Genomic DNA, 22475 nt, shown 5'->3' on the forward strand with positions numbered 1-22475 from the left:
CTGTCCCTACCTCTGGGAAAGGAGAAAGTTGGGAAAAACTTATCCCTGGGGCAAGAGGGCAGCTTGAGCCTCCACAGTTTATAGCACCAATTACATTCTTGGCTCCTACTGCACAACCAGCAAGGAAGAAAGGGCAGGAAGCCCTACCCTAAAGAGAAAAACTGCACTCGGAATAAATACTCCTGTAATCCAGATGCCAAAACACGAAGCAAAAATTATAATCCACACCAAGAAACAGGAAGCTATGGCCCAGTTAAAGGAAAAAGATAAGCCTCCGGATGACATAAAGGAGTTGAGACAACTAATCATAGATATTTAAGCAAATCTCCTTAATAAATTCAATGAGATGGCTAAAGAGATTAAGGATATTAAGAACACACTGGATGAGCACAAACAAGAATTTGAAAGCATGCATAGAAAAAATAAGATGGGAATGACAGGCGCAATAAATGAAATTTTAAAAACATTGGAATCATATAATAGCGGATTTGAGGAGGCAGAAGAAAGGATTGGTGAGCTTGAAAAAATGGCCTCTGAAAGTGAACATACAAAAGAACAGATGAAGAAAAGAATGGAAAAAATTGAACAAGGTCTCAGGAAACTAAACGACAGCCAGAGATGTGCAAACATACGTGTCATGGGTGTCCCAGACAGAGAAGGGAAAAGGGGCAGAAGGAACATTTAAAGAAATAATTTTAGAAAATTTCCCAACTCTATTGAAGAACATAGATATCCATGTCCAAGAAGCACAACGTACTCCCATCTGAAAAAATCCAAACAGACCAACTCTGAGACACATACTAATCAGAATGTCAAATGCCGATGACAAAGAGAGAGTTCTGAAAGCAGCAAGAAAAAAACAATGCATAACATATAAGGGATACCCAATAAGATTAAGTGCTGATTTCTTATCAGAAACCATGGAGGCAAGAAAACAGTGGTCTGATATATTTAAGATACTATGAGAGAAAAACTTCCAGTGAAGAATCTTATATCCAGCAAGACTGTCTTTAAAAAATGAGGGCAAGATTAGAATATTCACAGATAAACAGAAACTGAGAGAGTTTCTAAGCAAGAGACCAGACTTTCTGGAAATACTAAAGGGTGTGCTAGAGCCTGAAAAGAAAAGACAGGAGAGAGAGGCCTGGAAGAGAGTCTAGAAATGAGGATTACATCAATATAAGTAACTAAAAGTGTCAAAAGAGTGGTAAAAATAAAATATGACATAAAACTCAAGTAGGAATAAACTTAACCAACAATGTAAAGCACTTGTATTCAGAAAACTGCAACCCAAAGTTAAAAGAAATAAAAAAATCCCTAAATAACTGGAAGAACATTCCATGCTCATGGATTGGAAGACTAAATATCATCACGACGTCAATTCTACTCAAATTGATATACAGATTCAATGCAACCCTGATAAAAATTCTACCAGCAGTTTTTTTTTTAAAAATTGAAAATACAATTAGCAAATTTATTTGGAAGGGTAAGGGGTCCTCAATAACCAGAAACATCATAAAAGGAAAAGCAAACCCTCATCTCTGGACATCAAATCATACTACCAAGCTATAGTGGTAAAAACAGCATGGTACTGACATAAAGACAGATACATAGACCAACGGAACCAGAAGCAGACCCTCAGAAACAGATCCTCACATGAATGGTCAAGTGAGTTTTTACTAACATGTCAAAACCACAAAACTCGGGCAGAACTGTCCATTCAGCAAAATGGTGCTGAAAGAACTGGATATCTATAGCCAAAAGAAGGAAACAGGACCTTTGTCTCACACTTATCCAAAAATTAAGTCAAAATGGATCAAAAACCTAAAAATAAACACAAGAAGCATAAAACTTCTGGAAGAAATGGTAGGAAAATATCTTTAAGACCTGGTGGTAGCTGGTAGATTCTTAATGGAGATAAGAGAAAGACTGAGATGGATTACTGATGTTTAATGTATGTAGAAGTTTTAATTAGCTTTACTGTAAAAGTGTGGAAATGTATAGAATGGATGGTAAAAATAGTAATAGCTAGCTTATAAATAGGGATGTGGCTGAAAACGGTAGTCTAGGGATGTAAATGCCAATTGACAGAATGCTAGAGAATAATCTAAGAACTGAATAGCACAGTAAACCAAGAGGTGGGTGAGAATTGTGGTTGATGGTACAGATGCAATAATGTCCTTTGTGAGCTAAAGCAAATGTATATCACTACTGCAGGGTGTTGGGAATGCATGGGAAAAATACAACTGGAAAGACCTATGGACTGTGGCTAGCAGTAATAATATAATATTCTTGCATCTATGCCAAAGATGTACTGTATTGATAATGCGGCAGTATGGAAAATGTGAGCCGAGTGTTTACTATGGACATGGTAACAATCAGATGATATTATCTTATCTGTAACAAATGTTCCACCACAGTGTGGTGTGTTGATAGAGGGGTGTTGCTTGGGAATTCTGCATATGTGCATGATTGTTTTATAAGTTTACAACTTCTGTCATAAAAAATATATTTAAAAAACAATAATAAGGTGTGTTGGGGGAAAAACACACCAAATGTAAAACAAGGACTATATTAGTAGTAAGATTTTGACAATATTCTTTCATAATTTGTAACAAATATCTCATGACAATGCAAGGTGTTGGTGGAGGTGTGACGTACGGGACCCCTGTGTGATGTTATGCATGTTTGCTTTCTAAGTTCACAAATTTTACTATACACTTTATTGTTTATATATGTTCATATATAAATGACATAAAGATAATATTAGGGAGGGTTGGGGGAAAATACTTTAGTTAGTAATATTTTGACAATGCTCTTTAATCATTAGTTAAAAAGGTTTAATAACAATGCAAGGTGTTGGTGGTGGGGTGAGTTATGAGAGTCCTATATGATGTTACATATGTTTGTTTGTAAGTTCACAACTATTACTATAAACTTATTGTTTGTTTGTGTGTGAGTGATATATTTCAATAAATTAATTTTTTTAAAAAATTACCAAGGACAGCAGCAGAGAGCATCTGATGTAGCCAGCTAACTCAAGACCCAGTACCTGGCCTGCATAATTAATACTTAACTGGTGATTTTAGGCTTAAGTCACCCAGAAGTAGATGCTGTCTGATATAGACACCAAGAACTAGGACCAGAACTTGTTTTCACCTGCTATAATCTTCAGGTGAAAAATTTATAATACCTGCTATGTATTACCCTATTAGCAATCTTATTCATATTTTTATTCTTCCTTCGCCCCTTCTTTTTTACCCTAATCTATCTCTGTCCCTCCCTTAATGTTACCAACCCCTTTTTAACTCCTCACTGTTTCCCTTCCTGGTCCCTTGCCCTTCACCACCATTTCTTTCCCTGCCAAACAAACGGCAGGAGACCTAAGCAATCTATCAAATTGCCGGGTCTGCACCAATTTAGACTCCATGGAAGGGTGCCAATTATTGGTAACATCCATAGGCATTCAAGCCTGGATAAACATCAAAGACATCAAAGTGAAATTCAAATATTATGTGAACCGGGGAGCCCTGAAGCTTGGGACTTATTTAGTTGGCTAAATCTTGCATTTTAGGAAAAGTGGATTCTTAGCATATTTCAAACTTTGCTAATTCTTTTTCTTATAATAGTCCCTTATTTGTTGTCCCATCCCCAGAATAACTGCCACAACTACTTCCCAAGTCATGCTGAAGCACCAAGCTCTTGATCTTGAAGTCTGCACTTATGAAACTTATATCTATAATGATAAAACTAAACCTAGTTATAATTAATGCTTAAGGGTATCCCCTGAAAAACTTTTTGTTCAAATGTATCTGCTCTCTAAGACAAACTCTGCAAACAAACTCACATCCTCCCCACTATGTGGTGCCAAGGAATTAATACCAAATGATGATTTGTGATGATTCTGGAGAAAGATCTTGATAAAAAGGGGGAAATGTGAAAAGAAATAAAATAAAATAGAATTTACTATGGCTAAGAGATTTAAAATCGAGTCAGAAGCCATTCAGAAGGCTACTCTTAATCTCAGCCAGATATCACAAATTGCCAAAATATACACAGCCATAGCAACAAATGTTTCTCAAAACCCTAAGGACATCTGGACATCATTTTAAAAAGGCAAGATAAAGAAATCACTAAACTATCTAATTTGAAGGACATTTGGAATACCGTGAATATTCACCAAGCACAAATAATTTATGTAATTAAAAAAAAAACACAAAACCCTGCATGGAAGCCCGAGATGGGACACTATTTGGGTTGATACCTGAATCTGTGCCCCAAATGCCATTCTAAGAGCCCCAAATAAAGTTGGGTTGCAAACTCAGTTTATTTATCCAGTAACAGTGGGAATCAGAATTGCTCAAGATCAAATTGGCAAAAAGTAGTTCATCCCAACAGAACTTAAGAACCATAAAATGTAAATGGGCTAAACCATTGGTGCTGTGGGACCTCAAAAAACTGCCCCAGGAGGGCAAGACAATGTCAGAAAAGACAAGTCCGGGGACAATCGCAGACCCGGGTCAAAGAAATAGAAAAGCAACCCACTAGAACAAGCCTCAACTCGCTGAAACTTCTCGGCAGGTGCGGGGCATATGCGTAGTGTGTGAGTGTAGGGGAAGAGCTCACTGAGACCGAGGCTGCAGAGAGACCCTTAAGATTTTTGAGGGCTGTCAGATGAACACATTAAAAACTATATAGCGACGCATTCGCACACACCTGATAAAGGCGACAAGGCAAAATCCTCTACAACCTCGCGCCCTCCAGCGGCTCAGTAGCTCCACATCCCATGCTGGCATCTTTAGCGACGTTCGGAGCAAAGCCTTGACGCGTTTTGGCCTCTTCGGCCGCCGTCGGCCTGGAGTTGCTATGGAAATTAAACTGCCACTGTTATGTCCCTGCAACAGGCCCCTCCGTCGCGGGTATTTGTGGAACTGGTACCCTGGGCCGACCGAGGCCGGGAGAACAACCATGTATCAGGTGGAGACACGCTGCTCGGCGTCCGCCGCCCTCTCTCCTCAGTGCCGGCCCAAACTGCGACCCGTGAGGTGCATGTGAGCGGCATCGCCGAGGTGTCGGCGGGCCCAGACCGGGCGCAGGTGGCGGTGCAGCTAAGCAGTACAAAGGAGGCGGCTGCCGAAGCCAAGAAGAGCGTTTGTCGCCGCCTGGACTATATCACCCAGAGCCTTCAGCAGCAGGGCTTACAGGTGAGAGTGCCTTCAGGGAGAAACTTCGAACCCGACGGGGAGGAGGGTGCAGACCCGAAGGGTCTCTTGAGCGGGTGTGAGAGTTTCTCTTGCGCCAGAGGGATGCCTTGTAGTCTCGGTATTGACCTCAGTGAACTTGTAAAATAAAAGAATACAAGTTGGATGGTTTTTTATTTGCTGCAGTGCTTTTATTTTTAACCTTGAAAAAATGATACTAGAGACCGAGCGTTTTGTGTTTTTATTCTGCACCGTGGAATTGGAAAGTCAGGTGAGCGGCCTGCTTCCTGCCAACCTTAAATCTTTGCTTCGCGTGGCTCTTCTTTTTTTTTTTTTTTTTGCAAGCATTCCACATTAGTGGGGGGGAAATTACCTGCATCGATTTTCATTTTATAAAGGCTTCCCAAATTTTTCTCAAGCGCTTTTAGTTTTAACTTACAAAAAAAGTTAAGGTAATATATAGAAAAATACTTTATAAAAAAAAAAGTCTTCCAGTACAGCATTTCTATTTGAATAATATAACTAGTCCTTAAACCAGCCATATAAAATGTATACTGAGTTCACATGGCTCGAACAGAATTCCAATATGTAAAAAAAATAAAGTACTAAGTCCATCATAATGGTAATTACGTGAAGATTCAGTATTCAAGGCAGTAGTTGAAAGGCAGTAATCTCCCAAATTATCCCTTCTAATGGAAGAAAACAGTCATGTAGATAATTTGTTCAGTAGATAAAATGCAAAATATTATGTTATACCCTTCAGGATGAATTATAATGAGTTGTCACAAAATCTTTATTTTTAAACTTCAAATCCTGGGTTTTAAGGTTTACTGCCTCACTACCCTGCAACAATGGTTCCACATAGCATTTGGGCTGAAGTTCAAACTCTGTTGCTTAATAGATGGAGTATAATTCTCCATTATTTCCTGTCATCTCTCTTCCCTCTTTGACAAACTGACTCTCATTTTTGCCTTTAAGAACCAACCCACTCTCACCTCCTTGAGAGTCCTTCCCTAATATGACACTTATCTCCACCATACCACACTCCAATCCCCACTTAAACTATCACCCTGTAATATTATGGTTGATTTACAGGTCTTGCCTCCATATTTTGAAATTCTGCAGAGCTGAGACTGTCTTTTGCTTGCATTCATGGGTTATGCACCATATGCATCATATAATGTATACTCAGAAAATGGTTTTTGAATAAAAGAAAACAGTGAATGAAGCACTAGATGGGTGACCTATTATTTCAGCTGTATATGGATGGTTTTATGAGCATGTATGAGGGTATGACCACCATTTTTTATTTTGTTTTCTTGGAAAAATGTTTTAAAGTTCCAAGTGGTATTTCTTTAAGACTCAGTTTAACTAATTAAACCAACAAATGTTAATTAAGCATTCCCCATCACAGCACTCTTTTTGTTTTTAAATAGCACTTAACATGTGTTGTTGTTCTTTCTGGCTTGTATGTTCTCTCCACTAGACTATAAGCTCCAATAAAGCTCCAATATATCTCTTTGTCATTGTATTGTTTTAATAAATGTGTAATGTCTCAATAATGTATCTAGGCACTAGAAATAATGAATGAGTAAAATTTAGACATTGTGCTGAAGGAGTCCCATAGTTGGAACAGATTAATATATATAGTAAGTGCTGTGGTGAAAGTGTACACATGATATGATGCAGGGGAGTAAGAAAGGAAGCATTGTTCATTTTGCTTGAGGAATTTCAGAAAGATTTCATAAAGAAAATGAAATTGTGTCAAATCTTAAACAATGCTTTAAGGGGAAACATTCTAGTTCCACAGTGTGCAGTTCAGTATATTTAGAACACTGGAGTATCTATGGAAAACAGAGAGAACAAAGCCTGAGGCAGAGCAAGAAGGGGGGCCTGTGTGCTACACTAAGGAGTTTATTATTGATGATCAAAATTGCTTATTATTGCTAGGCCCTTTAAAAGTGTTATCTCATTTAATACTCATTAATTACTTATTTAATGTAATACTCCTCCCATATGAGATAGGTTTTTTATTAGCTATATTACAGATGAGAACTTTTGGAACCAAAGATCACATAGCTGGGAAGTGCAGGGTTTAGACTCTGACCAAGATCTTTGACCTCAAAGCCCATCCTCTTAACCAGTACAGTATGTTACTGCTTTATTCTCTTGATGATGAATGATTGATGTTTTAGGTAGGGAGATGTAGCAGACGTTATTGATAATCCACTCATAGGTCCTTGGCACCTCATATTTCTGTGCAATTCCATCTGCCAACACTTGTGACTTCTTTGCCTGAAAGCTTTTCGTGACTGCTAGAGTCCACTCTGCTTGCATGTGAGGCCAGCCAGTAGTGTCAGGGAATTAACACTCCCTTCTCCATCCCAGAAGTGGTCAACTAATGACTGAGTGGAGTTAGTGGAAAGAGACCCCAGCCTCCTCACCCACTGGGCAGGATAGTTCTGAGGCCTATGTTCTACCTTCCTTCCCAGAATTTCTTAGCAAGATTAGGTTCCATTTGCTCACAGTGGTAACTTGTTGGACAACACACTGTTCAGTGGCTTTCCTTGTCCTACCCACCTCATTTCCCCACTCCCTTCTGAGCGTTTCTTGGGATTACCTTCAAAATTAACTACCTCAAATCCTCGTTTCTGGGTCTAAAACTAAGAGACAGGAACAGAGCTAGTTACAGTTGAGTTCATACAGTTATGAGTTACAGTTTTTTATTAAAAATGATAGGGTGAATGTCCTTGTCTTTATACCTGTTCTTAATATTCCTTGAAAATTAATTCCTGAGTTAAGCCTATTTTTAAGGCTTAAGAAAAATTATGCTCTAAAAATACTGGTAAAAGTATAAACGTATTTTTATAAATTTTTTTTTTAATGAAAATAAAAATACGTTTATACTTTTACCAGCAATATATCCTTAGCTCAGTGGATATTATTTTCTTTTTTCAACTTTGTCAATTCAGTAGTCAAAAAAAAAAAAAAGATATTGTTTTTTTTTTTATGGTTTTTTGAGTTCGTTTGTTTTACTTTTCAAGTTAAACTTTTTTTTTGAATTTTTTTTTGAACCAGTTTATAATGGTTTGCCAATTTTTCTGTTGGGGAATTTGTCTTGATTTATGAGAATTTTAAAAATTAAGATGATCAATAACCCTCAATCTGTCCTATATTGCAATATATATATATATATATATATATATATGTATGTATGTATATATATATGTTTTCCAGTTTATTTGCCATATAGTTTTGTTTACAATATAGAGCATTCAAAAATTTTTAAGTTTTATTTAGTCAAATTCATTAATCCTTTAGGTATGTTTTCTGCCTTTGGTATAATGCTTATTGGGTCTCTCCCAAGCCTGAGGCTATGTAACTATTTACTAATATTCTCTGGCATCTTTAGGGACCCTTAAATATTTGTTGTGTTTGGAATTGATTTTGATATAAGGAGAAGAGCTTTCATTTCTCCCAAATAGGCAGGTAGCTCTAACAAGACCATTTTTGAACAGTCTTTCATTTCTTTACTGCTTATATAATAACCTAACTCAAACTGCCTTTAAAAATATGTTATTACCTTTTATAACTGAACAATCAAGTTGTAATGTGGGTTTTGAGTATATGATCAAAGCTCTATTTTGATGCAATTCTCTTGGCTTTACCTGTGTCTTTACTACATGATACCAAAATGGCTCAATATTCCCAACAGAAAGAAAATAGTCATTATTTCCTTCAACCACATATTTTCAATCCTACAGTTCACTCTGAATGGACAGCCTGAACTTGTCTTTGGGGCCACAGAAATGCCATATTCTAATTAGCTTATGCTTGGATTTTTGCCCATCTTTAAACCTAATCCTATGGCAGGTAAAATAATCATAAATGGCTTAGACCTATCAGGACTTACCCTGAGGCAAGTAGTTACTGCTCAGTGGGAGTAGGAGCAAAAGGCTTTTTTTTTTTTTAACTTGATAGTATATTTATTAGAATAAGAGATTTGATTTGTTAAACATCTGGATTAAAATGGTTAAAAGGATTTTCATACAATTTTTAGGCACTATACACACTGTTGTTTAACAATAGCATCAGTACTTGGATTCAGTGAAAGATAAATCTGACACATTTTTAATGCCTTGATCCAGTCGTGAATAACTACCATTTTAGAAACATCAATCTAAACTTAAAGAATCATACACCACTAAATATCCCACACAGTATATTTAAAAATAAATATAGAAATATGACCAGAAGTCTACATATCATCACAGTAGACAGACTGGTAAAGTCTATCATGGCACTGAAGGGCTCTGGCTAGATTTTGATGGAAACTGCTGATTCTACGTCAAAAGTGAAAAATAATAAAAATAACATGATGTTTGCTTTCTGATGCTAATTTTCATAGCAGCAAAACAAAAAAATCCATATTGCCTGTTGTGCCTATTCCTTTGAAATGTAACCAGTACCATATTTGCAATCTTCAGATATTCTTGGATCAGTTTCAGAAACTAGTTCATTTGATCCTTGGTCTGTTTTGTGTGAATACCACACTGTTTAAAGCATTATATTTTTGTAAAACATTTGTAGGACAAGTTCTTCCCTTATTTATAAGGTCCCAGGTTCAATCCTCAGTACCTCCTGCAAACAAAACAAAACAAACAAATGAAAAACCCTATTCTCATTGAGAAGCAGATGTAGCTTAGTGGTTGAGTGCCTGCTTCCCACGTATGAGGTCCTGGGTTCAATCCCCAGTACCTCCTCGAAACAAAAACAAAAAAGAGATTTTCTGTCTGCTAGGAACAGAGGGACATGTTAAGTGACACAATGGGCATTCAATCAGCAAAATTCAGCACTTTTTTGTTTTTTTATTGTTTTGTGTTTTTTGGTTTATTTGTTTGTTTTTTAAGATTTATTTATTTATTTCTCTCCCCTCCCCCCCCCCGCCCCAGTTGTCTCTTCTCTGTGTCTGTTTGCTGCGTCGTCGTCGTCTTTGTCTACTTCTGTTGTTGTCAGCGGCATGGAAATCTGTGTTTCTTTTTGTTGCGTCATCTTGTTGTGTCAGCTCTCCGTGTGGGCGGCGCCATTCCTGGGCAGGCTGCACTTTCTTTCACGCTGGGTGGCTCTCCTTATGGGGTGCACTCCTTGCGCATGGGGCTCCCCTACACAGGGGACACCCCTGCGTGGCACGGCACTCCTTGCGCGCATCAGCACTGTGCGTTGGCCAGCTCCACCTGGGTCAAGGAGGCCAGGGGTTTGAGCCGCGGACCTCCCATGTGGTAGACGGATGCCCTATCCACTGGGCCAAGTCCACTTCCCAGCATGTGTTTTTTAATAAAACTGCTGTTGCTATTTTGCGTTGTTTATGCATTAGTTTCAGGAAAATTACTGCCTTCTCAGTATTGTGTCTCAGTCCATTTATTCAGAGTTTTTTCTGAAAAGTTTTATGGTGTTCTTCATGTTTACCTTGTCAGTTTATTCCTATGATAACAATTTTTATATGAATATTGAGAATGTTTTCTTGCTTCATAAGATTTAAATGGCTGTTCCTTGACCATTTTGTCTTTTAAAACTCTCCCTTTTGTATTTAGAAATGCTATAGAAGCTTAATTGGGGAACATTAATGGACTAGGCTGGTATTTTTCTCAATAATTTTTTTAGTTTGTAACCCGTATGGCAGGGTTTCTCAGTCTCAGCACTATTAACACTTTGGACCAGATAATTGTTTGTTGTGGAGGACTGTTCTATGCATTGTAAGATGTTCAGCAGCATTCCTGGCCTCTACCTGTGAGATGACCAACTTGTCCCAGTTTACATGGGACTGTCCCAATTTTAAAATTCATAGTCCCATATTTTGGAAACCTTCTCAGTCAGGCAACAGGGACACTTGATCACCCTCTCTAATCTACTATATGGCAGTAGTGCATTCCTTCCCCCTTAAGCTGTAACAACCAAAAGGTTTCCAAATGTCCTTCGTTGGGGGGGAGGGCACAAAATCTCCACCACCCCCAGATTGAGAACCGCTATCCTATAGATGAGCAGAAAATCCTCATACTTTCTGTGGGAGCCTGTCAGCCAAAGACTGCCAGGAACATATCTATAGTGAAATGAAATAGGTTTATTTAATATAAATACAGCAAAAGAATACATCTAAGGGGACCTTAGGAATGTCTCAGAAAGTAGGGAGAAGCCTCTTACAGAGTTTTGGCTTATACTGAGGGGTTCAGAGGAAAGATCAGCGAAGCAGGCACAATTTGGTCATCAGCTCTCTCATTCATTTTGTTCATGGGAAGTCCAGAAGATTAAAGTTAGACTAGAATTGCCTTTGGTGAAGAAGCAGCAATCGAGAGAGAAAGAATGCTAATTTGATCAATAAAATAAATAATAAAATATTTATTGAGTGAGTGTGGGCTGGATTTTGTGACTGGCCTTCAGGGAATAAAGCATGGAAAAGGAATAATAGTAACATTACAGTAAAGAAACCTGGCAAACACTATCTTAACCAAATGATCGAGGTCACCCTGAGTAATAGCATGTGGATATCATGTACCTCCTGATTCGATGTGAGAAGTTCCTTCGCCTCTATGGTATTCTTTCTCAAAACCTATAACCCCAGGCTGATAATGATAAAAACCTCAAATAAACCCAAGTTGAAGGACATTCTAGAAAATACCTAACCAGATTCCTCAAAATATTCAAGGTCATGAAAAACAAGAAAAGACTGAGAAACTGTCACAGTTCAGAGGAGACTAAGGAGATAGGATGAATTAAAATACAATGTGGTATGATGGATTGTATCCTAGAATATAAAAAGGCCAATAATGGAAAAATTGGTGAAATCCACATGAAGTTAGTTTAGTTAATGGTGATATACCAATGTTGGCTTTTTAGTTGTGATAAATATACCACAGTAATATAAGATGATAACATTAGGGGAATCTGAAACGAGTATATGGGAACTCTCTATACTAACTGGGCAACTTTTCTATAAATACAAAATAATTACAAAATAAAAATTTTATGCAAAAAAGTGGGCTACAGAACAGTATGTAAAGTATAATTTCACTCACAAACGTATATACAGTCTAGAAATGATTATACTCATTGACAAATGACTTAGTAAAATATTTTACTAATAATTTAGGGTTTGGACTCATTATTACATTCTTTATTTTTCTATAGTAATAGCTTTTCTTTAATCAGCATATATTATTTTTATAAAGACAGGCTGTTAAAAACAAAAGTAACAATGAAAGATACTTTTGTTTACATTTACCTTTCCTAAAATTATTTCTCTTCTCATTTTTCAATCAAAATATTTATCTTTACTAAATGAAGTAGGGGAAAAAATGAACTAAAAAAGCAACATCTGTAATGGAAGAAGGACATGTTTACATGTAATTAAAAAATGATGAATGACAAAAATGTTTCACAATAATCAAGTAAAATAATGATAGTTTCATGATAATCAAGTGAAAAAGCAATATATACAGTAATGTTTTATTTATCTGTATCCTAAATTTTCTATAACAAGCAGATATTGCCTTTATAATAAAAATTTGCATTAATATTTCATGGGAGTGACAGACATCAAAGCTGTAATTAGAACTTGAATTCAAAATCTCAGATTACAACGTTTAGGAATTTTTCTAGTAACATAAATTGCTTGGAATTAGTTTATATCTTAAAATTCAAATACAGTTATATTCCCTACTAAGTAATTTATAATTAAATCCTTACCGGGGATAATAATCATTATATATTTAGTTAGCATATGTTTCGAAAGATACAAAAAATTACAGAGTATAAGTTCTACCTGTAACGAGGATGAGAGTAGGTGAAGATTTCATTTCACTAAGCTTAAAAATGCTTTTGAAAATTAAAAAGAAATTTAACTTTTTCAGAATTATGTGCTATATTTGCCCAAAGAATCAAAAAGCATTAATGATTAAAAAAAAAATGTTTTAACTGCCCCAGGCCAGTATTTCAGGAAACATTTATATCATAATAGGATAGCATCTGCTTTTACAGCGTGCCTTCTCCATGCCACATTATATATAATTTTTCATTAAAACCTCAAAATAGTTCAATGTGGTATACCTGGTATTAACCTACTTTTATTAATATGGAAATTAAGACTCAAAAATTTGTGTAACCCCAAATTGTTAAGTTATTCAAAGTTTAGGTATTCAATAAATTTGTATTAATTGATTTGTAAGTTAAACATATCTTTTAAAATCTAATAATCATAACTTTCAGAATGCTTTTTATATAAATAATTCCTAATATATAGTTCATACTTTCTCTACAAGAGAATGTAAATATTGCTACAAAGGGAGTGACAAGAAATTCTCATCAAATATTTTTCCCTTTTTAAATTTATTTGATGTCACTTTTAGGAAAGCTTTAAAACATCAGCCAAAAAAGTTTTTCTGCGTACCTTATATCTTTGTGATTTAGGTTGCAGGTTTTTTAGAAACCTGAAAAAGTACAAGTTTCTAACTTATATTTTAAAGTAATTGTATTTAATAGTCATACTCTCTTACTTTCTGTTTCAGACAGAAAATATAACTGTGACAAAGGATTTTAGAAGAGTGGAAAATGCTTATCACATGGAAGCAGAGGTATATGTTTATCTTAACAAATAATCAGAAATAGCATGACTTTGTAGGAACAATTTGTATTTATTTTTATCCTTGAAACTAGAATGTATAGGAGACCTCTTGAAATAAATGTAGAGTGGACACGGCCATTCTAGGGTCCACAGGATGGAGGAATAGAGAATGGATTAGAGTGGACTTACTGATATTCTATTCATGAACTATTGTGATTACTAATCAAAGAAAATGTGGCATTGGTGTGGAGAAAGTGGCCATGGTGGCTGCTAGGTATAGGGAGTAGGAGGAAGAGATGTGATGTGGGGGCGTTTTTGGGGGTTGGAGTTGTCCTGGGTGGTGCTGCAGGGGCCATTAGCGGACACTGTATGTCCTCCCATGGCCCACTGGGTAGACTGTGGGAGAGTGAGGGCTATGGTGTGGACCACTGACCATGAGGTGCAGCGGTGCTCAGAGATGTATTCACCAAATGCAATGAATGTCTCATGATGATGGAGGAGGTTATTGTTAAAGGCGGAGGAGTGGGGTGAGGGGGGTGGGGGTATATGGGGACCTCATATTTTTTGAATGTAACATTAAAATAATAAAGAGAAAAAAATGTACAGGAGAAATGCTTTTCATAGTATTGATAAAAGATTATTTTTCTCAAAACCAATTTTGGTGTTATGTACCCATGTAAAAATTTAAAATAAATTTAATGAGCTTTTTTTAAGAGAAATTATTTTTGAAACAAAACAGAAATAGGGGTGGAGTAGTTAATTGTAACCAGACTATAATGTAAGCAATATTATCTCCTAATGAGCAGAAAACACTACAGAAGAGAAATTTCTTTTCCTCATTTAAAAAGTAAATAAAGTTGTAATATAAAGGATTGAAACACTTTTCAGTATTCCTTTGTTTCACAATGCAATTTTATTGACTTATGGTAAGTTAAGGATTATTTAAAAATAAAAACTACTCAATCTTCACACAAAAAGAACAAAACTATTTGCAGTACACTCAATTAATGGTAACACTTAGTTCTTACAACTGCCTTTCCTTTTTTACTTATCTTTAAAGATGTTATGATCATCAGGATTTCATGAAATTGGAGTATGTTCTAGTTATGGTTAGGTAGGTTACTATCTGTTTCAGATTCCAAACATTTTAGGGTATGTGTCTAAGCCATGCTGCTCCCTGGCACAGGAAACAAAGAGTGTGGTTCGAGTAGAATCTTAAACTTCTCTAGTCAGAGAACCTTGTCTTTAAAGTACCTCGAGAAATCACCTGGTCCTGTCTTCAGGCAGATAATATTTAATTTCTCTACTTTTGAGGGTGTGATCTTAGGCTCAGATTGCTTAGACCTAGACTTCTTAAGGGTCGCATAAGTAAAAACAAGAATGGAAATTAGAATCCCAGCTTCTTACTTCTTCAGAGAATCATTTCCACTCTATTCTAGTTCTCTGAAATTTATTTTAATAGTTTTGTGATTTCTCCACTTAAAATTTAACTTTCTCAAGGAATTTTTAAATCATTCATGATGACTTTATGGATTCACTTATCAAACATTATTTTATAGCAGTGGGAACCAAAAAGAACCTTTCAAAACAGGATTAAGAGCATTCTGATAGGAATCCTAATTACAGAGATTAGAAGCTGGAAGTATGTTGTGGCACTCTTCCAGTAGTTCTTATTTAGAAATTCTGCCTTTGAATTGTAATAAACATATGCTCAGGTTATTCTTAGTTCATTGTCTATTGTGAGCTTTGAGGTTATGGATGTAGCAAGCACTCAGATATGTCTAACATATGCCAGTAGTCTCATAGACACATAAATATATGGAATGAAATTAGTTTTGGTAGACAGTTATTTTTCACATTATATGTGAAATTCTTGCCCTGAAAGACACATTAGGAATCCTTTATCTAACCTCTGTCCTGCCCTTCTGCCACTCTTATTTAAAAGATAAGGGTATTGAAGATTAGGAAGTTTTAAGTGACTTGTTTAAGGATGGGTGAGTGGTTGTATGTGTGGTGAGGGGAATTGGATTAAAACTCTGGCTATGTGATTTCTGTATTGGTATTCTTTCCACTTCATCATGTTGTCTTCATGTCATAAAATCTCAGTGTTAGAAGGATTTTAAAAGTCTGGCATATAATAAGCATTCAGTAATGTGCACTGAACAGAAAAAGTACTATAACCACACATTTGACAGTGCTTCAGAAGGCAAAGGTTAAAAGAAGAGTATAGAGTTGGTGAACTCCAGTCTTAAAAATAAAAGCAGAGTTAGAAGTCAAATGGGTTTTCTACTTAACTCAGCAAAAAACTTAGAAATTACTCAATATATGATGCCAAGAACCCTATAAGTACTTTTTTTTTTTAAGATTTATTTCTCCCCCCTTTCCCCTTGTTGTCTGCTCTCTGTGTCCATTCACTGTGTGTTCTTCTGTGTCCGCTTGCATTCTTGTCACGTGGCACTGGGAACCTGTCACTTTTTTTGTTGTTGCATCATCTTGCTATGTCAGCTCTCGGTGTGTGTGCGGCACCACTCCTGGGCGGGCTGCACTTTTTTTGAGCGGGGCGGCTCTCCTTGCAGGGCGCACTCCTTGTGTGTGGGGCTCCCTTACACCGGGACACCCCTGCATGGCACGGCACTCCTTGTGTGCAGCAGCACTGCTCATGGGCCAGCTCACCACGTGGGTCAGGAGGCCCTGGGTATAGAACCCTGGACCCTCCATATGGTAGGCGGATCCTCTATTAGTTGAGCCACAACTGCTTCCCCCTATAAGTTCTTAATGTTAAATTCTTATGTTCTTATTTTTATTATTTTCTGAATTTCTTCCTGGAAGACCCTTAAAAAGAGAAAGCTTGTGTATTTTTCTTCAAAGACAGCTAGGAAAAAAGGAAGCTAGGGATACTTATAAGGGAAGAAAATAAGAGGTTGTGGCACTACCAAAGAGAAAAGAAAGCACCCAAAGCCCTTGAAGCCTATGGCAAGAAAAGGGTGCAAACTGAGTCCGATTGGGCCTAAGTTATAGTTCCTTCCTTTCTTATAAATACCTTTTGCTATTTCCTCAGTTTTTAACAACTAATTTTTAAAACAATCTGTTTTGGAATCTTGCCTAGAATGGAAAGGTATCCAAACCACTAGATTGTAGTTTGTCCAGTTTTTTCCATTTTGCCTTATTTGAAAGTTGGAACCACAACTTTCTGGTCTAATTCTTAATGGTAATTAAGAGATTAGCAGTAATTCATAAATCTCATTTGCAGGATTTTTTTGTAAGCTGGGATTTTATTTACCCTGAGATAAATTCATTTAAAACACTTAAAATCTCACCTATTTGGGAAATCAGTTTGGTTCTGAAATTTCTGAACAGAAGGTGATTCTCCTTGACTGAAAAGATGTGAAGCATTTACATGATAACTTTGAGTACTGTATTTTTTTAATGTAATATAGCTAGTACAAGGTAATGTGTACATCTATATATTTGTATGTATATTCGTTTTACATGTATACATTTGTAATCACAATAGTTTACCTTGATGAAATATTTACCAAGAACTTTGAATATGCTATATGAACTTACCCTCAATGTGTTAGATTAAAAGACTTTTATCCTGCGTACCTCCCTTTAAAAATTATGATGCAACATCTATTTCTCAATAAAGTAATTCTACCTCATTAACTTAGATCTCTGTCTAGCTATGTATTAATTACATAACAGATTTCTGAATTATAAAGCAGAAGCCCAGGACATTAATAAGCTTAGAATAGAAATTCTTAAACTGTTAACGAAAGGCAGAATACTACTTTTTCCCATCAAATTTACTTCTTTTGAGTAGTTTGCACACAGATACTCCTAACTAGTTTTCCCATGGTTTGGGAAGAGGACAAAGTTCTGTTATCAATACTATTATACTTCCTTTTTTTTTTTAAGATTTTTTTTCTCTCTCCCCTTCCCTCACCCCCCCACCAAGTTGTCTGCTCTCTGTATCCATTTGCTGTGTGTTCTTTTGTGTCTGCTTCTATTCTTGTCAACAGCCTGCGAATTTGTGTCTCTTTTTCTTGCGTCATCTTGCTGCATCAGTTCTCCATTTGTGCGGCGCCACTCCTGGGCAAGTTGGACTTTCTGTCATGCTGGGTGGCTCTCCTTACGGGGCACACTCCTTGCGCGTGGGCTCCCCTACACAGGGGACACCCCTGGGTGGCACGGCACTCCTTGCATGCATCAGCACTGAGCATGGGCCAGCTCCACACAGGTCAAGGAAGACCTGGGTTTGAACCGCGGACCTCCCATGTGGTAGGCGGATGCTCTATCCATTGAGCCAAGTCCACTTCCCTATATGTACTTCTAAAAGCTATATCTGTTGTCTTTTTAAGTCTTGGAAATGATATAAAAGGATGCAGGACAGAGGAAATCTTGTTTGGACAGCTACTGAGCTGATCTCAACAGGCAACTTTTCTTGTTCTTTCTAGAAAAAGCGCAAGCAAATGCTGCATATTAAACCTGGTTCTGTGGAAGTAGATTTGCTTTAAATAACTTGCAGAATGTAATATTAAGGAAGAAAGAATTAGCTTCTTTCTTGCCACCTCTTTAGTTTTCACAAACTTCCTTCCATATACTATTTTTTTTAGCAAAGAAAAATATCAGGGATACATAGAAAAGATTCGGCATGTTTTATATGAAAGTGGGTATATTTATATTAATTTTCTTGGAAGCCTACCTAGAGAAGAAACCAGTTTTTAAAAAGGACTTCTTTTCCTTCCGCTTTTAGATAAATTTTCCTTCCTCTTTTTTAAGATTGTAAGAATGGGAATAATCCTGTGTACAATCTAGTGATAGCTCCATTTTGAAGAGCTATTGAAAAAAGAGTTTCTACTATCTGTTTGACATTCATAGTTAGACAGTGCTTAAAGGCAGATGATTTTTAAGAGATTTGATTATGAGAGTCAAACGATAATTTTAAAGTTGTATAGGTTACATTTGCTCTTTATTTTAACCTTTCTAAATTAGCTGATATTTTAAATCCTATTAAATAGGCCTACCCTTTAAGTTATTTATCTCTTATGCTCTGTCTTAAGACTGTGCTAGGATTGAGGATCTACAATCAGGGGAAACGCTTAGGAAAAATAAATACCATGTTAGAGTGTAAAATTGGTTAGTGAAGTTTTTAAAAATTGTGATAAAAGCAGGAACAGTCCCATTTTAGAGTGAATTTTAAGAAAATTAAAATTCAATGCAAAAATATTTTTAAACACATTATGTCCGTTATGTCAGATTATACCTGAAATATAGAGTTAACAATATAATATAATGATAAACACTTGAATTAGGGAATCTAAACTGCTGTAACACAGAGGCCCAAAAACACAGTGTCTTAAGCAAGATAGGAATTGTCTGTCCTTTAACAGTGAGACCTGCAAAGAATATTTGGAAATGTATTTCCAATGCCCAGTTAAATCTTGGGAGATCTGTCTTTAAAGAATAAAGTGGGAAATGGATATTGGTTTGTAAATTAGCATTCTCTGCCAAATCAGGGAATTCAGGGATTAGATTTGGAATCTTGGTTTCATTGGCACCATGACATACTGAATCATAGAGTTACTGCTTTTATAGACTCATAACAAATATTTAGACTTACTATTTACTATATCTTTAGATCATCAAGTATTCTTGATTGGAAGAAGTTGGAAGTAGTATACATAGAACATATAAGTGTCAGTACTAGTGAAGAAAAACAAAAGGTATCTATGTCAAATTTTAGAATTTATGAGGAAATTCATGACTTTTTTAGCCCAAATTGAAGTAAGAATTCAAATAAAACTTTTACCTTATTTTTCAGAAACAGCTATCACTTAGTCCAGTTCTTCCTTGTGAACATTCAGTTCTTTGATTTCTCATATATGGATTAAAAATGGAATGTGAATAGTTTACTAGTGCTTATTAGTGGAAACTTGTCAGTTTTATTTTATGTTAGATTAATTTTTTAATTGCTTTCAAGTACACTAATAAGTATAAGGACTTGCTTTTATTGATATTTAGAATCTTCTGCTCAGTCACTATACTCTGTTTGCATAGGTACCCTCTGAGCTCTCAAATTTAGACCCCTTCTTCCTTCCACAGATTGTTAAAATACATTGTAAATCTTTCCACGTTTCATTACATATGAGGTTGTGAGTAGAAAACATGAGTGATGTGTCCTAAATCCCAGGAATCAAATGGGTCTATGAGGAAAAGCCTCCATATTTCTAGCTCTCTATACCTGAGCCATTTCAGGAGTTGGTAAGAGATGAAATATAGAAGCAAAAGAGAAGAGAATTTCTTTTATGGGTAAGTTATGCAAATCCATGAAAGTATGGAAAGGTCAGATGATGCATTTTGGGAAAGTTACCAATATTTTCTGTAGTTCTTACTGGAGGTAACCTGTAGGATTGTTGGAACTTTAAGGTTCAATAAGGAAGGAAATACTAAATTGGAAGCTACCTGGTGGTTTAAAAACTAGTAACCAAGTGTAGAGTGGGGGAGCCACCGACACGCATATTTAGCCCATGCAATGTCATTGACATAAAGGGAAAAAAACCTGTCAGACCTCTCTTTAAAAACACGGGCAAGACTTCTGCTGCTACTGATCAAGATAGAATAATAGGGACTCTTCCCACCTGAAAAAAACAAAATTTGGAAAAAATAAATAAAACAGTAGCCTTCACATCACACAATGAGGGCATCACACAGTGAAGCACAGTGATGCTTAAGAAACAGAACCTTATTAATAAGTTTGCCAGAGGCTGCTGAGGCAAAAATACCAGAAATGAGTTGGCTTTTACAAAGGGATTTATTTGGAATAAAAGCTTATATTTCTGAGGCTGCAAAAAATGTCCAAAACAAGGCATAATCAGAGATGCTTTCTTACCAAATATTGGCTGCCAGCAGGTCCTGAGTCCTACCACATGGTGAGGCAAGATGGCAGGTCTGCCTGTCTTTGCTTTCTCCTTGAGCTCAGCTATAGGTGATTAGGCATCTGTCCCTGGGCCTCCTTGGGACTTCTCTGTCTTTCTGCAGCTAGAGTTGAACCTGGAGTCCTCTCTCTCACCTGGATGCATCAAAATTATAGAACTCTCTTTCTCTGTGTATCTTGCTCTCTGTGTGTTCCACGTTTATATAAGACCACCAAGATGGTGGAGACCTAACCTGTATGCCTCACTTATGTAGTCCAATCAATAGCCCTAAAGCAATCTAATCAAGTAGCCTAATTAAAGGGCTCTTAACTGAATTTAATGCAATCAAAGGGCCCTACACCCACAGGAATGGATTAGTTCAAGAACAGTCTTTTCTGGGATTCAAAGAATTCAAACTGTCATAGAGACTAAGATAGCAAGACTTTGAGGCAGAGAGAACCAAAGAGAGAACTTTCTCGCACAGACAGAGATCTTTAGAGAACCACAGAAGGTCCCAGTCAAGTACTGAGCTGAATACTAACCAGCCTGTGAGGAAATGACCTGAGGGTAGAAAAGGAACCAGCCAAACAGAATAGAAGGAAGACTGCTCAGAGTTCATACAGAGGTGGGAATAGTGCCTGTTCTGACCAGCCAGACCAGATTTCTGAGGGGATGAGGGTGGAGTATACAGACGGGTCTTACCTCATTAGAGAGAAATAATTAAACCAAAACTGTGTGCTTGTTCAGTACTGCCTAACATATCTTAACCCCAAAATTCAGTTTCAAGCCACTTAAATATGGCCTACAACAAAACTGGAAATACAGGACTACAAAAATATCCATGAGGAGTCCAGCTCCTGGCCCTAAACTCGTGTGACCTTTCAGGCCTGAAAGGCAGTTGTAAATAGGCAATTACAAAGGCTTTACCTGACAGGCCTTGTGGGGGAAAGCTGCCCTCCTCACATCAGGCAGGGTGTACAGCCAAAGCATTACAGTCTTTGAAGCACGTTTCAGTCAAGGATTCACATCTCCCTGGCCAATGAAGCTCTTATGCATATCTGTATTCCTTCGCTAAGCACCTCTGCTAAGACCTCCTTATTCAGGGAGGAGAGGAAGAAGTTAAAAATACTCTTCTTCACTTTGACTCAGTATTCAGTATTTTTCAACTCCTCCTCCACTCTTCTTCCTCCCTTCCCCTCTCCCTTCCAGTCTCTGGATCTATAAAACAGCATGAACCCTTTGTTCAGGGCTCTCTCTCAGCAGTGAAACAGCTCTCAAATCTATGCTGATATATCTGACCCTTGTCTCCTGACACTATTCCATGGGGGAAAATGAAATAGGGAGAACTGACACTTTCTGTGATTAAAGGCTTAATTGTTATTGCTTTCATTTGCTTCTTTTAAAAATTTATTATTAGAACCTTGACCAAAAGAGGGAAATATTAAATACAAGTGAGTTTTTATGGCTAAGAGATTTCAAAGTGAGTCAGGAGGTCATTCCAGAAATTACACTTATGCACATCTCAGCAGGATCTCCTTGACTGCCAGAGTAAACAGTGCCTTAAACAGAAGGCTCTAGAGACATAAAGACAATATAAGTAGGACAGACAAGCTCAGGAATTCGGCACCCTGTCAGTGGACCTTACTCTGGAATTTTTGCTCCACAGTGTAACAGACTTAGACTCATTTGTAGTTTTCCTACACATGGCTCCTCTGTCCCTTTTTTTTGAATCTATAATTAGCA

The 22475-nt window shown here is 36.8% G+C and overlaps 1 protein-coding gene across 2 annotated transcripts in view; it reads left to right on the top strand.

Moving 5' to 3' along the window:
- The first annotated feature begins 4773 nt into the window (after window positions 1–4773).
- The window catches only part of IRAK1BP1 (interleukin 1 receptor associated kinase 1 binding protein 1), a 36999-nt gene continuing 19297 nt past the window's right edge, over window positions 4774–22475 (top strand). Inside the window, exons 1-2 of one of the 2 annotated variants that reach the window (XM_004470799.4) lie at window positions 4812–5204; window positions 13760–13825. In XM_004470799.4, the coding sequence (XP_004470856.1) occupies window positions 4890–5204; window positions 13760–13825 (381 nt within the window). In that variant the 5' untranslated portion in view covers window positions 4812–4889. Of the gene's footprint in view, window positions 5205–13759; window positions 13826–22475 lie in introns of both variants that reach the window. The other variant, XM_004470800.5, reaches the window with a different exon arrangement.

Source organism: Dasypus novemcinctus, chromosome 11, assembly GCF_030445035.2.
Source record: "Dasypus novemcinctus isolate mDasNov1 chromosome 11, mDasNov1.1.hap2, whole genome shotgun sequence".
Taxonomy (NCBI): domain Eukaryota; kingdom Metazoa; phylum Chordata; class Mammalia; order Cingulata; family Dasypodidae; genus Dasypus; species Dasypus novemcinctus.